Raw genomic sequence first — 18,510 nt, forward strand, 5'->3', positions numbered from 1 at the left:
CAGGTTGGACTCTGGTTGGACTTGGCAATACAGTGCAGGACTTCCTGCAGCTGCTCCAGTGCTGTAGTACAATGTTACAGTTGCTTAGTATGTGTTTTTGTATTTGAAGCAGTGTGATCTTAAGTTCTTCATGGTTTAACTTGAATTTAAAATAATGTTTTACCTGTTGTTTCTCCTAATGTGTAAGGTAAAATGCCTTACACAGAGTTTTGCCAGTTCTGTTAGTATCCTTAATGGCTGAGGAGTCTATTTTAAAATGTATTTCTTTCTTTTGAGTCTTAACATGTTTCAATCAAAGTCAGATTTTACTTCTATTCACTGTAGAAATGCTCATGTGTGGTTTAAGGGCATAAATTCCTTTTGTCCTTATTTTAATCTTAAAACAGAAGCAGGGCTGGCCTGTGGCAGCAGTCATCCATTATTGCATTTCTAAGTCTTTGCACCACATCTTTTAACAAATTTAGGTTATTGATGGGTGTGTTTTCAAGGCTTCATAAACTGTTGCAAATTGCTAAGAAGACCGAATAAATTTTGTATTTGGAATCAGCTGTTTATAATGGCAGTGTTTGTGCCTTCTTAGAGTTTTTTCCAATTGTTTTTAGTTAGGATGTTTCTTGCATCATAGCTAATTTTCATTATATTGTGACACTAAAAAGGTGTCTAGTGATTGTAATTCCTGTGGTGGGATATTTAAATATGACATAAATCCATGCTTCTCTGAACTGTCTGGATTTTTCATATTTATAGGCAGGTTTTCCTACATTTCACCGGATGTGTAAAATTTATGCCTTATAGTAGATTAGCATGAGCACACCATGCTCTTGCTTAGAGACCATGAACAAGCTTTAGTACTTTTGCTCCTGTCTCTGCCACTACTTTACATTGTACCAAAATACTTCTCTCACCTGACCAGAGTAGTCCCTTGATCAACAATAATCTGAGGTCATGGAGAAACACCGAGCACCTGTCCCAGCACCTCTGACTTGGTTCAGATTTGAGGTTGACGTGAATTTGTGGGACTGTTTGTATCCACTGCATCTCTCCTCCATCTCTGCCCCGTTTCCTTCCCCGCCCCCCCACCCCCATCTCTCCATTGCAGAGTTAGAGACCATCTGCTGCTGCTGAAAGAAATTGCATCAGAATTATTGATGTATAGTTGACTTTCATAAAAAGCCTCTTTTTGTAGTTAATGGGCATGCATGTGGGTATACCTCACAGCATAAAACTAAGTGTTTAATAAGTGCAAAAAAAAGTGTTTACAAATTCTGACAGTGATGCAACAACCAGTGCAGTTCTAGGAGCATGTTGTGGAAATGACAGGCCTCCAACAAATGGGGGTGGCCTGAGAAATAGAACTTTCCTTTTTTTTATTAGATTTCTTTATTGAATCTCTGTTTCAGAATCATATTGATACATTAGTTTCTGGCTCAGACACCTTTATTTAGCATGACCTATGGAAATTGTATTGACACATTCATTATATCTGATATTTACAACACTTCTCGTTGCCCAGTGGTCAAGAAAGGTGTAAAAAGGGCAGTATTAGAAATAAGGAAGAGCACCAGTTTCTTATCAGTATAATTAAAGCTGATGCAACTTAAAAGAAATAAAACTCTTCTGGCCTGTCAAAGTTAAATGCTAAAGATGGTGTGGTCAAAATCAATATGTAAAATAAGCTGCATTGAATCTCTTGTGCCTGTGCTTTGTTATGGATATTACAGATTCATTAATTTGAAAACAGACCATTTGAAGTGTAGAAGTATCTGGGGAGAAGCCTTTACTTTTCTGCATATTTAGGTTTTTTATCTTCATTGAACAAAAGTATCTAAAATATAACTTCACTGTGTTTATCTGGAACATGTTTTACAGTAGGAATTTGAACTGGCATATATAGATGTCACTTCACTGGAGAGAAATATATATTTATTAGATGTGTACCAGTTGATATAAACTGAGATTCTATACTGGCACTGCAGTTTTCCTCTTCTGTGATTCTGGGAACTTGAAGATGTCATCCCTAATCTACCCCAGGAGGAAAAAATGCCAGTTAATAAACATTAAGTCAAAAAACAGACATGAAATCAACAGCTGATAAAGTGTTTGTCCATCCTGAAAAATCATTAAAGAATTATGAAGTAGAAATGGAGGTACAGTTTTAAATATCACAGCTCAAAATAGCATATGTAACACTTTTAAAAAATTATATGGGAAATTTGATACTCTCTCATTGGATAGCTTAATGAAAAATTGCTGTGTCACTTTGCTTTCAATAGCCATGACATCTTTTTTTTAAATGGGTGTCTTAAGTTTAGTGTTACGTATTCTGGTGAACAAAAGGAACAAAACTGAAGTCCTTTAGAACTCAAACATATGTTAAATAGTCACCTACAAGAGTGGGCAGTGTTGGCTTCAAGGTACTGCCTTCCTGGCCTATATTTTTATATTATAGCATTGGATGAATAACGCTTTTTTATCACTCTATCAATTAAAAAAATCAAGAGTCACATTTCAGTGCATTTCCATTTACGTATGTCAAAATTAACTAAGATATGAGTATTTTCAATAATAATAGTAATAATAATAAAAAATTTTAAAAATACTTTTTTTCCTTATAGTTACAAGCATTTTTATTTGTTTTAGTATGTCTGAAATCCCCCAGTTCCGTTTGCCGCATGATGTAGTGAATTTTGAAGCCAAGCTGATGAAGGATCTTGGAGTGAAGGTAATGAAAAATATATCCTGCCTATGTATAGCTCAAAGAAAAAAAAAAAAAAGAACAAGAACTCTGCCAAAGATTAACAGCAAAATGTCATGCACATTAGTAAAGAACGATTAAAAGCTATGCTAGACAGAGGCAGGAAGATGCTTCCTCTTGCTCAGGGCATTTGTCTGTCTCCTGTCTGAATGCCACTAGTTTGGAAAAGGGCAATCAATAGTTCTCATCTGGCATGTCTGCATGTGATTAATTGTCTGTAAGAAACAAATTCCTAAATTGCTTTAGGGGTTCAGTGTAGCTATTGGAATCATTTGATTTTTTTTAATCAAGTTTTTTCATTCAAGTTTGGCACTACTTAAACCATTCATATTTGAGACTTCTTTTGTTCCTTCTCCTGGAGTTTTTTTCCTTAATGGTTTATCATACAGTCTTGCATCCAAGTTAATTTTATAATAAAATGCATCAAATTGAAGTGTTTGCATGATCATCTGTTAAAAACAATAACAGTCTATTCAACTTCTTGGAAAGCAATAGTTATGCATTATTCTGTTAAATAAATGTGTGTTGTTTATAGATAATGGAAACAGCGATTTATTATAATTTAGGACTTGAGCAGAAGATTGAGATAGTGTTTAGAATTGCTGCACATTTTAATAGAAGTTGCAAACTTAGAATGTATCATTGGATCAAATTTTTGAGTACCAGGAGTGATACTTTAACATGTTGCTAAAGCCTTCAGTGAAACAAGGAATTCTTGGAATCTTTCATATTCATTCTTTTTGTAAAAGCAGTAGACTATTGTCACAAGACCTGAGTGAGAACATTATCCTGCCCGGGTTTTATAAAAATACTAGTAAGATGCAAGATAAGGTCTAAAATGCTACAGGTCTGTTTTTCTGCTTTAAAGTTCCCTTTGCAACCCTTGAAAAGACTGACAGAACAGAGGTTTAATTAGGGGTGTTGTTAAACAGCACTGGGACACCTTTAGACAAAATTGCTGGGCATAGACCCCTGGGAATCCTCTGCCAGCCTTAGTTCCCAGAGCTCTGTGTTTTGACAGGGTCTCCAGAATGGGCTGATAGAGCCACCATGTCATCTTGACCTGCAAGTCCTCTGCAGTTCTGGAGTGCAGCAGAGAATCTCAATGTAAATTTGCTTCAAAGCTCTGCCATTGGTTTGCAATTGACCCTTTGGCAAGCTGGTTAAATAAGTACCTGAGCTTTATACCTCTATGAGCTGGAAAAATTTTCTGGTGTTTGCTTAAAGCATTTCAAATCTGTGGTGGAAGGTGCTGTTGTGTAAATGCTCAGTAGTGCTGTTTATTCAAGTAATTCCACTGAAATTAGTAAGAATTAGTCAGCTGAGTAAGGATTACAGAGCTAGGTCCTAGAAGTATTATGAGTCCTCACATAAAATAGTATTTCTATTTAAATTCTTTCATTAGGTTTTCATAACATATCTACACAACAGGATAAAAAAATGTAATGACAATTTATGGAGTGTCTTTTGTTGCAAGTGAGGATGGAGTCTGTATTGTTTTAAGGATTGCAATACTACATGGCATTTTCACCTCTGATAAAATTTATACTAAATCTCCAAAGACAAAGAAAGTCAGTGTTTTAAGTAGTGTAAATTGTATTTATCTCTGCCTTTTTTCCCTGCCAACCTGAAAAGTATATTAAATGAAATATAGGCAGATTGAATAGAAAACAAGATACACAGTGACTTTAAACTGTTAAGATCACAAAGTAGAGAGCTTACACAACAGCACTGCATTTTGTAAAGTAAAATCACAGGTGATATAAAAAACCTGGGGGAAAGCATTCAAGTTCAGAGAGTCTAAGATGTGGAGATAAAAACACACATACTTGTGTCAAGAAGTATGAAATATCAGAAGCGGAATCACACACACTTTTTGTGCTCAAAGGCCTTGGGGTTAGGAGTGATGAACAAAAGGTGTGTATGTCTCCAGTTGCATGACCTCTGCACAGGGACTGCCATCGCTGGTTGCCTGAACACGCAGAGAACACCATTCCTTGTCTCTTACACTCTTACAACTCCTCTAGGTGCTCAGCCAGTGGCTGCTCAGAGCAGGATTGGTGGTGGAAAATGGCTCTGGAAAAACAAAAATTCAGCTACTGCTTCTGGAAGTAAAAAGTAATTGATCAGAAACCAGAATAGATTACAGACGTGTTTTGGTTGCTGCAAGTTATTTCTTTCAATAAATGAACACCAATTATTGCACTGTGGACACTGTTCCTTTTCTAAATTAGAATTAATAATTGGAAGTCTAAATCAAAACTTATGTCATTCATAATTTGGAAAGCCTTTGTTAGTTTACCATGCAAAATGTGCTGCTTCATTACAATTGCAATTTTTACCAGGCAATTTTTAATTCTTTCAGATAATTTTTAGGAAAGGCCTTGCAGTGGATGGAATGACACTCCACACCCTGAAAGAAGATGGCTATAAAGCAGTCTTTATTGGAATAGGTAAGAAGAGCTCATGGTCCCATGTTTTGTCATACTGAAATTGAAGGACTGCCTAGGAATAAACTGGAACTTGTATCTTTATTAAATTGCATGATGGGAGAAAGCTTTAATTTGATGAGTTATGGAAGTGCAGAATATAAGAAAGATTTTAAAATCAGGAAGCTAAAACTAGTGGCGTTAAGACTGGTTATTAAAATTTTCAGATTTATATTACAGATCTTTAAGTAAGCTGTGAATGTAGCTGAATGGGTTGATTTATTGTTTAGATAGTTAAAAATGGATGAACTAAAAATTTGCTTGTAATTAATTGCCATATTGGCCTAGAGCAATACACAAGTTTAGTTTTCAATTTTTGTGAACCGCTTACTACACCCACACAATTACTGAGTCTATATGTAAGCCAGTGATATCATGCTTGGTTGCTTTTTTTCTTTCATCCATATAAAACATGTAACATCCTTCAGATAGGCTGTAGTGAAATATGCTTATGGAGTGGATTAACAAAATAAGCTGATTTTGACTTCTACTAAAACTGGCATCATAGGTCTGTCTTCTCTCATATACTAAAGAAGTCCGGCACCTCTCTGCTGTTTGAATCATCGCTTCTTTTTAATGTTAGATTAGAATTATTATCCATTTATAATTATTTTGAAGTACAGCTGGACCCATTGCTGCCATATGATAGGCATGTTGAGCAGGCATTGTCTACAGTTGGTATGAGGCTTAATGCTCTTTATTGATCTAGACGTTGCCTAAGTGAACATAATAGGAAACAAGTTGTCCAACTGTTCCTCCTTCCTATTATTGATTACAGAGATGTAATTCTTAGTACAGCGACAACTGTTGTTTACCATCTGGTTATGCAGTATAATAAGCTTTGCAGGTCTATTCTGTTGTGTAATGATAGCACAGTGTGTTGTGATTTATGTAATCCCAAATCCTCACATTGTTAGAGAACTTCCACATATAGGAATTCTGATGTATTGCATTTTGATGTGATTGTATACAAGGCAAACGATGCAACTTATTTTTTTTTTATTGTTTTCATCTGTGTCTTTGAAACCACATTGTGAAATCTCACCAATGAGGAATTAATTCATAAGCATTTGTTTTCTGTGAGTCTAGCACTTAAAAAAAAAATTCTCTCAGTTTTTTTTAACATCAACATCATTCCTCTGCATTTCTGACTCAAAAGCTTAGAATAACAGTTCAGTTTAGTGTCAGCAAAAATGACCACTGAGCACTTCACATACAATTGGAGTGTTTGGTTTATGTATTTGGGTTTATTTTCTGATCTTAATTAAGATAATCTAATATAAAATATCTTTGGTTATAAATATATATCTATATCTATATATATCTCAACAGAAAACATTTTGCCATATAGAAGCTAGGTAAAGGGACACAGCCGGAATTTTAATAAACACAACAAGGTATCTGAAGCATAATTCTCCTGTAAAGCATGTGTTCATTGATTTTACTAGGAAACAGAGGGTATAAATGCTAATGAAGGATTATGTGTACCTACGAAGTTTTGTTATTTGAAGCTGCCTTGCATTTCTGATGCCCTCTCTGTAGCCTCTTGTCTGCCTGTCATCTCACTTTTGCAGTGCAGTGTAAGGCACTGGACAGTGATGTGGCATTGCCTGCTGGTAGTGAGAGGGAGAGGACAAGGGATCACCTATTTGTGGAGGTAACGATATTAATGCAATAGAGCATTTATAAGCTCTCAGCAACAGCCGTTTTTCCATAATGAGTCTGAAATGCATTTCTTTTTGTGTTCTTTGCCTACTGAACAAACATATTCAATGAAATACCACATTTGAACATTACCCTGAATCATAGGGGTAAAATAATTATGGAGCTACTTACATAAAACAGATCTCTTTTTTGTTGTAATTTGCTTCTGAATGAAGTTGTACCTTGATGGAAAATAAATGTGGTAGTTTTCAATTTTCCCTGTTAGTGGAAAAAAGAAGTAAATGAGTGTGTAAAAGAAAATGAAATCCCTGATGGGATGAGAGTACAGTGTGAGAGGACTTTTTTGCAGCAAAGTGAATTTTGAAGATCACATTGTCTTTAGTCTTGCAAATGAGATGGAATTCAAGGTATTATCGGTTGGGATTGTACAAAAGTCCATGTGTAATTCATGAAACAGAGGAGCACTTGTAAATAACCAGCTACCTGAGGGCAGGTGGAGTTGCAAAGAGAACTTTGAAAACTATTTTTCACACAGTTACGTATCAGAGAAAATCTGTTGCCTGTGGAAACATTATGTGTGGTAGGGGAAGTGCCCTCCACTGCAGGTTCTGTCAGTGGTAAAACAAAGGTGACTGAGCTTTGAGCATTCTAGCAGGTGACCATATTGAAGAAAAATTAATAGCAAAGACTTTTTTGAGAGCTGTTTGGACAGGTGTTAAAAGTGTGCTCTAATCAGCTATTTGCTGTGTTTCTGACACAAGAAGTAAAGAATTTCTAAGTTCACAAAAGGATACAGGTTAACATACTTATTTGAAATGAATAATAATAAAAAAGGGCGCTTTACTTCAATTCTTTGCTTACCGAGGCATTGAGTCTACGATGGTTTATCTTAAGGGGAAGGATGCTCTCCAGCCAGTAGGTCTGGTTCATTTAGTCACTGGTCCAAAGTTGAGAAATTACCTTGTACTAGACTTGAAAACAAGCAGGTGGCTGATAGGTGTCACCAGCCTTTGACAGCTCCTGGGGTCTCAGTGTGAGTCACCCCTTACCTCCATCTTACCTTTCCCAATTAGGCTGTGAAGACTGATGTGGAATTTGGGGCTGTGAAAGCATATGTTGAACTAGGAAAAAAAGGCTAAATCCTAGGAAAAACTTTCATTGTTGCCTGGATAAGCAATGACAATGTAAGGATACACCATGCTTCTGGTTTTCTCCAGCAGTCACAATTTCAGATAACAGCTAACATAAATATTAGGGGGTCCGTGAATCTCACTTTTTTGCATCAAAAGTAATAGTAGACAATGGCATGCATGATAGTTTTTATAGGACCAAAACATAGCAGTGAAACAATGGGAGAAACAATATTCTTGGAATCTCTACTGTATTTTTTCAGTTCTTTTTTTCATTGTCATTTAGGTAGGTGAAATTTCTAAACTCAGTCTTATTTCATTAAGGAAGTTAAAATGCTAATTAAGAATTAGAGATGAAGAACTAGTCCTTAAAATTTTCATCTTAGGATTCCAATCTCTTCTAGTTACAAAACTTTTGGGTATATTTTGTTACTCACAAACATTAATTAATAGGATTTTAAATCTCCTAATTAAACTTCCAGAGTTTTAAAATCAACCTCTAAAAGTAAGCATAGAAAAAAAATCCCATCCTGTCCTTATTTGAAAAATTACTCAATGTACTCCACCTTGAATCAGCTCTGCTTTTTGATAAGAAGACTTTGTGAAGAATTTGTGACTGAACTGACAAATCAGTTTGAAAATTTTGCTTTAAAAAAAAAATAAGTCTTGCATCAGTTGCTGCCTTCTGTAAACACCATAGAGACTCAGGGCAACAGAGAATAAGCATGCTGAGAGCAAAAGGAGAAATCAATGAAGGGGTGAGGGGCTAGAGGAGAGATCACATGGTCCTCAGAGACAGCAGAGGAAGGCAGCCAAGGGTATCCTATGGGGAACAGAGCAGTCTGAATGCTTTGTGTTGCTGTGTCTCTTCATGGATTTTTAGAGTGGAATATGATTTTTACCAATATAAAAAAAAAAAAAAGCTGTGTGTATGCGTCTCTCATGGCTATCACAACAAATGCAGAAATACCAGGCTTTTATTACTCATCCTTCTAGAAGCTGATCTGTGTTCTTTGGAAAACAGGATTCTGTTATTTTATCTTTTAAGACTCCACAAAACATTTCATATCCTTTTTAAAAGAGAAAAAAACCCCAAACTTTATAGAACTACTGTATAGTTCTTTATAGAACTACTTATGGAATAAAAATGAATTAACTAAATATTTAAAGTATTTAAGGACATTTTTCATGTGACATTCAAATGAATACATAGAATACATGCTATCATCATAAGCATATTTTTTACAGACTTATACACAAACTTCTATCCTTATTCTGTATTTATATAACAATCCTATTCTATAATATTTTACCATAATGTAGGTGTTTTATATAACATTTACATTCTCCTTGGATGAATATCAGATAAAAATATGTCCTCAAATCTTGTTTTATTTGGTAAACTTTTTTAAAAAATCTAAAGCCCTCATTCCCAGAAATTATTTAAACACTTGAACTTCAGTGCTTGTAGATTTAAACTTGCAGCATTAACTTTCTACATTAACTTCTCATTCAGTAATGAAGCTTGCTTCTTTCTTCCTCCATCTCCTGCTGCTGAATTGCTGTGAAGTTAGTTTTATTGTATGTGGGTATTCAGAGGTCTATTAAATACTGTGAAATGGTGGGTTAGGTGAGTGTACCAAGTAAGTCTAAGCAGATTGTTGTTTGAATGTATTCTAAATAGTATATCCTGCTTGCAAGGGTTAAAACTGTGCATTAAAAAAAAAAAAAGAGAATAAATGAAATTCTTGGTGGAAAGAACCTTTGTCGTAATTGCAGTCATACATAGTTAATTAACATAACACTCAAACAATGATATAATCAGATCATGTCATTGATTGGAGTAAAATTACACACCAAAGAAAAGAAATTAAAAGTGCAAGCATTAATGTACCTTGTTTTAAAAAAAACCTGTGAGATTGATTTACTCTCTCTTCCCCAAAAAGTAAGTAATCTCCTCATGCCTGTTATTATCTTCTGATTAACTATGCAGTGCCACCTGGTGTGCAGATGGGAGGACTATTACACATCAAGAGCTCTGTTCACACCCACCCACACAGATATAAACCTACATGGCAAAAAGTGAACAGATGTTCATTTTGCTTGTGCTATAGGAAAAAATTGTGCATCGTACTCCTGATTCATAAACTAAATTTGGAGGACATGAAATCTGCATATGGGGCCCGTAGGCCCATGGCCAGCACAGACATTTATGGAGGAAATATGTCATGTTCAAAATAGTTCTCATTTCAGGTTGTGAACAGACTTTTATTTGCTTGCTTCTCTGGTTTTGGTTTACCTTGTATTTCTGAGTTTTCTTTTTCTTTTCACTGGCGATTTCACTTACCTTCTCCAAAGGAGGAGTTTAGAGGCAGACTTATTTGAAAACATATTCAGGATTTACCTGTTAGTTGGTTGCTTTTCAGAATTGATGTGTGTTTTTTGGTGTTTGTGATGCTGTGGGAGGCTGTTAGGCCCCTTGGTAAAGAGCTGTTTGTCTCAGTGGTGATGTAGCAAGTCACATAAATGGCAGCACACCTTGGTGAAAGATAGATCTTTAGGGCAGGCATTGTGCAGCTTTAGGCTCTTAGGATCACCAGCAGGTTTTTTGGTATTGTATTATTTTATAATTTCATGAATATTTTGACACTTTATAGGTTATATAGGTTTGCCTAAAGACAGGCAGATAAAAGACAACAAATTAGGAAGAAAAACAATACCTCGGAAGGTACTGCAGGAAGGAATGATGTTGTTGGAAATATGATCAGCTAGATACTGCAAATAAATGTGTGCCTGGCTTAGTTTCTGGGTTTATTTCATTGTCCTTTGTATACAAGAGGAGAAGACTGTTTCAGAATCTTGCAAACAAAATGCTTTTCACCAAGGATTTTAAATTGTGACAACAATGGCCTTCTAAGCATTGGTACCCATATGCAGTTGAACATATTAAAGGCTACAGAACCAGGGAAAACACTTAAAATTATATTTTATTGTTGCAAGCTGACATATTCGAATTCATGTATCTACAAAAAGCTGTGAGCCTTTGGTATTAGAAATAATGAGAATGAAATAATCAAGATGAGTCATGTAGTCAGGGTGCTCTGAAGAGTTTGAAGAACAGCAGTGGTTAAGAGAAGTGGCAGGATCTGGACAAAGCTAATTAAAAATATTTCACAATTGTCCTACAGCACCTTGACTAGTACTAAAATTAAATTTTAATTTTTTTTTTAAAATAAATATTCCATGGGAAGGCCAGTGATAGATGTGTTTGTACAAAACAGGATCAAAGCTTCACATTGAACTACAACTGCCTGAAGTTCCAAGGAAGGTCTGCACAAGTCTGTGCAGTCAAGTATAGGAGTTCTTTATAATCTGCCTGCTGGAGAACCTTAGCTCATGGCTCTCAGCTTGGAGAATACATGCCTACATTTCTGGTTTTGTGTCCCATGTGAATAATATTCTAAATGAGTTACACAATCAGTTGGTTCTAATACAAAACTTGTCTATCTTTATTTTCTTATCTTCTGCTACTCTTTAATCTAAAAAGCATTGTTACTAAAAACCAAATACTTATATTAAAAAAGGAACTCTGTGAAAGAACCTGTTCTTACATGCTATAGAAGGAATTTCTTGCTTTTATTCCCGATGCAGCATCTTTTCTGGAGACCAACCATGTACATCAATCCAAGAATTTTTATGCTTGAGGCATTTTTTTCTACTATTGGCATTTGTAGTAAGCTGTTATTTCAGCTCTTTAGTTCTCGGTACTGCTCTGGATATTGGTGGAATATTCCTATATACATATCGGAAGCACTAGGCAGTTGAAAGGTTTTAGGGCTAAGATTCACAAAATGGGTTATTTATTATTAATAATCTTAGGACACTTTCAAAAATACTAATAATCTGCCCTTGGGCATCCTTACGATATTCACTTGTAAATTACACAGATTTTTGTGCTCTTTCTTACTTATCTTTCCTACCAAAACACTATTTAGCATAACAATCTCTCCTGCATATGTTTTACAAAACACTCTCTTGTCTGTTTCCATAATGCTAGATAGTCTGCCTGAAGAACTGCTCATCTAAATATAATGACAGAATTAATTTGATTCTTATTGTTTTAAGAAAAGTTAATTTTTTCATATTTTACCAGATGATGTAATCTAACATTATTTAGCACTTTTTAAATTCAAGCATATAATTTTATGCATTTTTATTTTTGAGGTGAATAAAAAAAAGAAACCAAATGGTGATGTTATATAGTATATTTTCCTATTTTGATGTTATGCACTTGAATGCTGTACACCTAAAGAAAAGAGCTTTGCTTGCTTGCTTGTTGTTTCCAAAAGCTGACTCCATGACTCAGTTACTTTTATCTTTTAGATGTACAAATATTAATTGTGCTGCCATCTTTTAACTTCCACATTAATATTCAGACACAGAATTAACAACCTTCTAAAGTGCCATTTGTGAGTTGATCTGTGTCATTCTTTTTGTAGCTGAGCTCTCTGGTTTTTTTGTAAGAAAGGTGTATGTGGTCCTATATGTGTTTAATGCAATCAGACACTTTTTGAGACATTGTTTTAACGAATACTATAGGAGGACTGCCATAATACAAAATCAGCATAAGAGGTTTAGAAATTCCTTACTTTCTTTCATCTTGTTTGCAAAAGATAAAACACTGGTTAAAAACCTAGGCTTGTTGTATTTATTTATTTTTGTTTTTAAAGATTATGCACAAATAGAAAGAGTGTCACAATCTCACTTAATGCCAGTTATTGGTGGGAAGATGACAAGCAATTTTTTGTGTTAATGAATAAAGTTTTAAGCAGTCTTTCTGTCATATTTATGTCTCATAAATATAATGTTCCTGAATTCATATTCCTTTCACTGCCCACTCAACAAGGTGTGCATGTCCTTGTTGAATTGGATTGACAGAGTTAAGACAAAACTGGATTTGTGCTGTGGATTCGTAGTATGTGTTGAAAGAATTGTAGAGGTCGCTTTAGGAGCTCTTCCTGCTCTGCCACTTCCCTGCTTCATGAGAGTGGTGCCTTGGAAGCCAGTGCTGGGCATGAGCAGGGCTCAGGGCTCCCATCTGATCCAGTTGTCTTGTGGTTCTCAGTCATCTGCTTCCCTCTTCATCATTGCTCAGTAGTCAGGCCTTTGTTGGTTTAGGAGCAGTTTGATACAATGAAAGGCACTTACCTCATTTTGGGGGAAATCCCTGGTGTTGCTTGGGGCCAGTTTTGGTTCTTTATTTAATTGGAGCATATTCACTAGTGATTCTGTTTCTGGCCCGGATTCCCAGTCTGAGGGCCTTTTGAGTCCTATAATGGCCTGCAGCGTGTGCCCAAGGGAATCCCTCACTCCTCCCTTCAAGCTCAACACATTAATGGAAAAGCTTTCCTGTTCCAGAAGCATTTATAAGTTTATTGTCCAATACAGTAGCCTCTTTCATTATGGGAAGGCACATCCTCTGCCCTTCTTTAGTTTTAATGCCATGAATGTTTTTAAAGGAAACAAATATCTGAGAAAAAAAATTGTACATGTGCACTATAATAAATAATCTTTAACTAAGCTATGTAAATGTTTGTGCTCCTGTGTCTCTGCATTTGCATATATGCAGGTTGTCCAGGCTTTTCAACCACTTGCTATGGTTATGATACTTGAAAATTGTTTTTTGTTAGTATTCTAATCTACTATACTATATATACCATATTATATGTGGCCACTCATATGGTTGCTTTTAGTATGAAATTTAAAATAACTATGGAAATGCATATATTTAGAAATACAAAATGAAAGGCTAAGAGGCATACAAATATTTCTCTGTGTTTTTGTAATATGTTGGTGTGTTCTATAGATTTGAGATCAACTTTGTCATTCCTTGTGCATAAAGCCACACAGTCTTCTGTGTGCATTTTAAAGTATAAAACCATATTCAAAGCTTGACACTTGGTGATGTCATAGGGTGTGGGATACATAGAGTATTTAAGATTGACTGTACTGTTAGAGTTTTCAGTGTGTTAATGCTAAATTTGCCATTCATTGTTTTATAAAAATTGTTTATAAGATTAAATCACAGACATAAGCACACTAAGTACTTAGAGTGTTTGGATAATGGTAATGCAAATGACTTGTTTATCTAACAGGGGAAATTATTTTCCGAATGTTGACACCATTTTTTTGGAAATCCTTGGGCTATTGTTCATTAATTTGTGCTAAAAATGTGCCAAGCTGAATATGAACCATTGGTGAAAATCCATTCAACAGCTAGTGTGATAACATAGTATTCCCTCAAATGATCTTTGGTTATCAGTTTAATAGGAAGAAAGAGGAAGAATACTAAGAATTTAAAGATTGGTAGATTTCAGCCAATTAATTTTTAATGTTAATAATGCCACTGTATTGAAATGGTAGTCACCAAGTAGAAACTTGCAGTGTATTACTACATTTCTAAGAGTTGTCAAGGTTTTTTTTGTTTCTGTTCCATTGATGTAATAGGAGATGGTGTAACTCACTTCAGATTTTATAGAACTATTTTTGTTAAAAATGATTATTTGGTTTTTTTTCACCATTGATAATGGATGTTTATTTAGGTGTGATGCATATGATTAAATAGATTCTAACACTTCAGTAGATAGTGGAATGTCAGTAGCTGATTGTTATTTAAATTGAAATTAGATTATTAACCATTATTAAAGATAATTTCTAAATAATGCAATATTTATAGCTTTTTCTTAATACATTGAATTCTTAAAATGAGAACAGAACTATCTTCCAAAGGAAATAGTTATTCTAATTTTATAGATAGCCTATTGCTTAGTAGTTAGACATTGGAAATATCAAAATTTATTATTTCAATATCTGAGTGACTTAGACATGATTGCATTTGTTTGTTGGTAAACATAAGCTTGATGCTTTTATTATGGCCCAGTAAAAATCTTTTGTAGCTGAAAAATGATGGCCAAATTTTTATCTGTGAGAAATTTATGACCCTGAGATTAGCTCAGTTGGTTGGAGCATGGTGGTCAAAACACCAAATTTGTGGGTTCAAGCCCTTTATGGGTCATTCATTTGAGAGCTGGACTTGATGATCCTTGTGTGTCCTTTCCACCTCAGCGTATTCTGTGATCTGGAAATATTCCTGTTTTGTTAACCTTTACCAAGTTAGATAAGAGTCTCTTCAAAACAAAACAAAAAAATGTTCTCAGAAAGACTTTACAATCTTGGGCAACCAAATAGCCGCTGTTTACATTTTTTTTATTGCTTGTCTCTTTATACTCAAATATAAATTTTATAACTTTATAATCAAAGTTTGAGTTCTTGACAGAATGAAGTCTCTTGCAGAAAGAAATTTGCAGTTAGAGGAGATAGAGTGATGTGCATGAAGCATAAGGTACTTGGTTGTGGTTTCTGGACTAATTTTCTGCCCGTTCTCTTTCTGCATTAGCTGCTTGATTAAAAAGTTTGGTGTTAATTTGCATTAAAAAAAAAATTCCTTCCTGCAGTAGGTAGAATCTGAAGAAATTACCCCTAATTGTTACAATTTGCATCTTCTTTGGGCACAGCTTTTTCTGGAAATCCCAAAAAAACTAAATAAAGTAAGTTCTGAAATCTTAGCACTTTTTAAATTGTAAGAACATAAGAGTCTTAATATAACCTCTACATTGACCAGTTGATTTCTTATTTTTCAGATGCAAATATGGGCCTTTGCATGTGCTGAATGTGCCCTTTATTGTATTGAGGCATAAAAAATACACATCATAGCTCAGCCACTTCTGTAGACCTGCCAAGAATGGAAAATGTTTAATTAGCCTTGGAGGGTGAATAATCCTAGATACAAGTGTGGCATTCAATGTTCATTCATAAAGATGTAGAATATGCAAACAAAATGTTTAGTTAAAGGAAAGCTGAGTGAATTGCTGCTATGGCAGGAGATGGTAGTAGTTTTTCACCTGAAGCATGCTCATTGCCTTTAATTTTTCAGTTGGTTAATAATAAAAATATGAATCATGTACAGCACAGTAGATCACTAGAAGGAAGCAGTGTGGTGTTATGGTCTGCTGAGGGTGAGACTTTTGGGCTCTGGCTACTGGTGTCCTGACTGAGTTCATTCTTCTCTAAAATGATGGTGGAAGATTGAAATGTAGCACTAAAAGGACTGTGAAAGTGCTCGGTACTGTAAAATGCTGTGGGGAAGCCATACTGTGTTCTTGCTGGCAAGTGTTCAGCCTGTTTCTTGAAGCTACAAAAATCTTCATTCCTAAGCACTTGTAATTGTGTGGTTTACCCAATTTAATTTGTATTCCAGCATTTTGAAGAAGATGTGTAACAACCAATAGAGCAGATGAAATAATGCAGATTTTATTTGTCATTGTTGGCATGAATCCAGCAATATATTAATGATCACAAGGAGGTTAAAATTTTTTATCAGACAACTTCTTACATTGAAACATTTTCTTTAGATTTTCCCCTGCAGGATTATGCTGGTAAGGATGTATTGTGTCCTACATACTGTTCTCTGAAATGAAATTTTAATAATTTATAAAATATGAAATGTATCTTGCATAGTGCCTAATATATATTTATTTCAACCTTTCAGATATGAAATGATCTAGACCAGAAATAGTTTGCTTACATGGTTATATTTTACTTAGATGTTGGAAAAGAGCCTTGAAGACAATTTGATTGCATTTGTGTCACCAATTTGAATAGCAGCCTGACTTAGTTTCCTTTGGTTCTTAAAGAAAAAATGCTTCTGCTTTTATAACACCCCTTCTAAAACTCCATACAGTAGGATCTGCCATGCAGTGCATGTTTCTAATAAGCATGCAGTAGTAGAAGGGTCAGGGACTAACCGGTGAATAAAAGTCAAAACTCAAAATGAGGTGCCTCTCTTGTTTAGCACTGGGCAGTGATAGATACTGATAATGTTTGATTAATGAGCAGTAGACTTGCACTGGGTGAAAACATCTGTAAGAAATGATTTATTATTTCAAAGGTATTGGAAGCTTACTGTATCTTGTAGATTCAACTGTGTGTGCCTGAATAAAATAAATGAGATGCAACATGTGAAAAATGAAAACACATTACTTGTAAAGGATATGTCACAAGCAGGGTATTTTTGTTCAAGTACACTTTGTCACTTTGGGGATTTTTATGTTGGTCTGAATACAAATCATTTAACTGGCTCATAAAATCAACCTAGTTGGAATTCTTGCATCTATCACTGAGACAGAAATGAGGGTTAAACTTAATACGCTGGAACATCCCTTAAATTTTTGCATTTGGCATCATACACAGCTGTTCCAACTGTACACGTGAACAGAAAGAATTCTCCTAGCAATATAAATATAATAGAAGTAAAAAAACATATTGATGCAATTTTAACATTGAAAGTAGGAAAATTAATTCATTTGTAGTGTCATTAAAAGGTAGTGTTGTTAAAGTTGGTTAAATTCCCTGTAAATATGTCTATGAACCAATGTCTGATTCTCTTCTCCCTACTCAAGCTGTGTTTGAAAATGAACAATGACTTGTAGATGGGAGATTTTACTTTTGTGTACTTGCAATTTGGTCTTGTAGTTGCTGGGTAGTCCTTTAGCCTGCCTTTGGTTTATGAAGTGAGCTTACTCTGTGCTGTGTGTCCGTGGCTGTGGATCTGGTGTCAGGATCCCTCAGTTCTGTTTGGAGCTGCTGTGGAGCTGGGAGTGCGGGGAGCTAATGATGCTGCAGACTCACCTCCATCAGCTGCACCGTGTGTCCAGACAAGCTGGAGTGCCCTGACTCCAGGATTAGTGAAAACTGCCTTCTCTCTAGTTTTGGAAATAGGAAAGGTGGGAGAGTGGAAATGTAGTCTGCTCTCCAAATTTCTACTCTTACGCCAGGTCCGTGACTGGCACAGTTCTCTGTAGTGGGTAATGTTCGGAAATTCTGCTGTTCTGTACACCTATTATGTATAGATACCTTATCCACTTTCTTACTTTTCTGTTCCAATTCAGTAGACAGCTAAAAATTTTTCCTTCTTGGAAAGGATAATAATAATATAATAATCATTGATTATTTCTATGTGTATAAATGCCAGTAAAAAAAAATACATGTTTTTATGTTGTGCAAAAAAAGCGTAACCTGATAAAGGTCTTAATAAAGGTGTGCTAATTTTTGGTAAAATTGGATAGTACACTGCAATGTCCCTTGAACCTAAATTCACTCTGATTTGTGTGTGTAATTTAGTACTGACTGGCAAAAACATACTTAGTTACTTAGGGTCAAAATTGTTTATCAGAAGCTTTGTTTAAGATTTTTTTTTGGTATATTCTATTCATAGCATTTGATCTGTTCTTCATCTTGTTTTGATCTTATAGTGGGAGTTAACAAGTAGAAAAAAGGATCTTTATCTTCAATTATTTTTCATTATACCTGAAATAGAAAGAAAAGGAATTTAATCTTGTCCTCAGGGTGTGCC

General features: G+C 35.0%; 1 protein-coding gene across 1 annotated transcript in view; it reads left to right on the plus strand.

Annotated features, from left to right (window-relative positions):
• Positions 1–18,510, plus strand: part of DPYD (dihydropyrimidine dehydrogenase) — a 345,166-nt gene that overhangs the window by 120,626 nt on the left and 206,030 nt on the right. The window contains exons 7-8 of the mRNA XM_058842999.1: positions 2,641–2,722; positions 5,121–5,208. Of these exons, the coding sequence (XP_058698982.1) occupies positions 2,641–2,722; positions 5,121–5,208 (170 nt within the window). The remainder of the gene's footprint in view (positions 1–2,640; positions 2,723–5,120; positions 5,209–18,510) is intronic.

Source organism: Poecile atricapillus, chromosome 7, assembly GCF_030490865.1.
Source record: "Poecile atricapillus isolate bPoeAtr1 chromosome 7, bPoeAtr1.hap1, whole genome shotgun sequence".
Lineage (NCBI taxonomy): Eukaryota > Metazoa > Chordata > Aves > Passeriformes > Paridae > Poecile > Poecile atricapillus.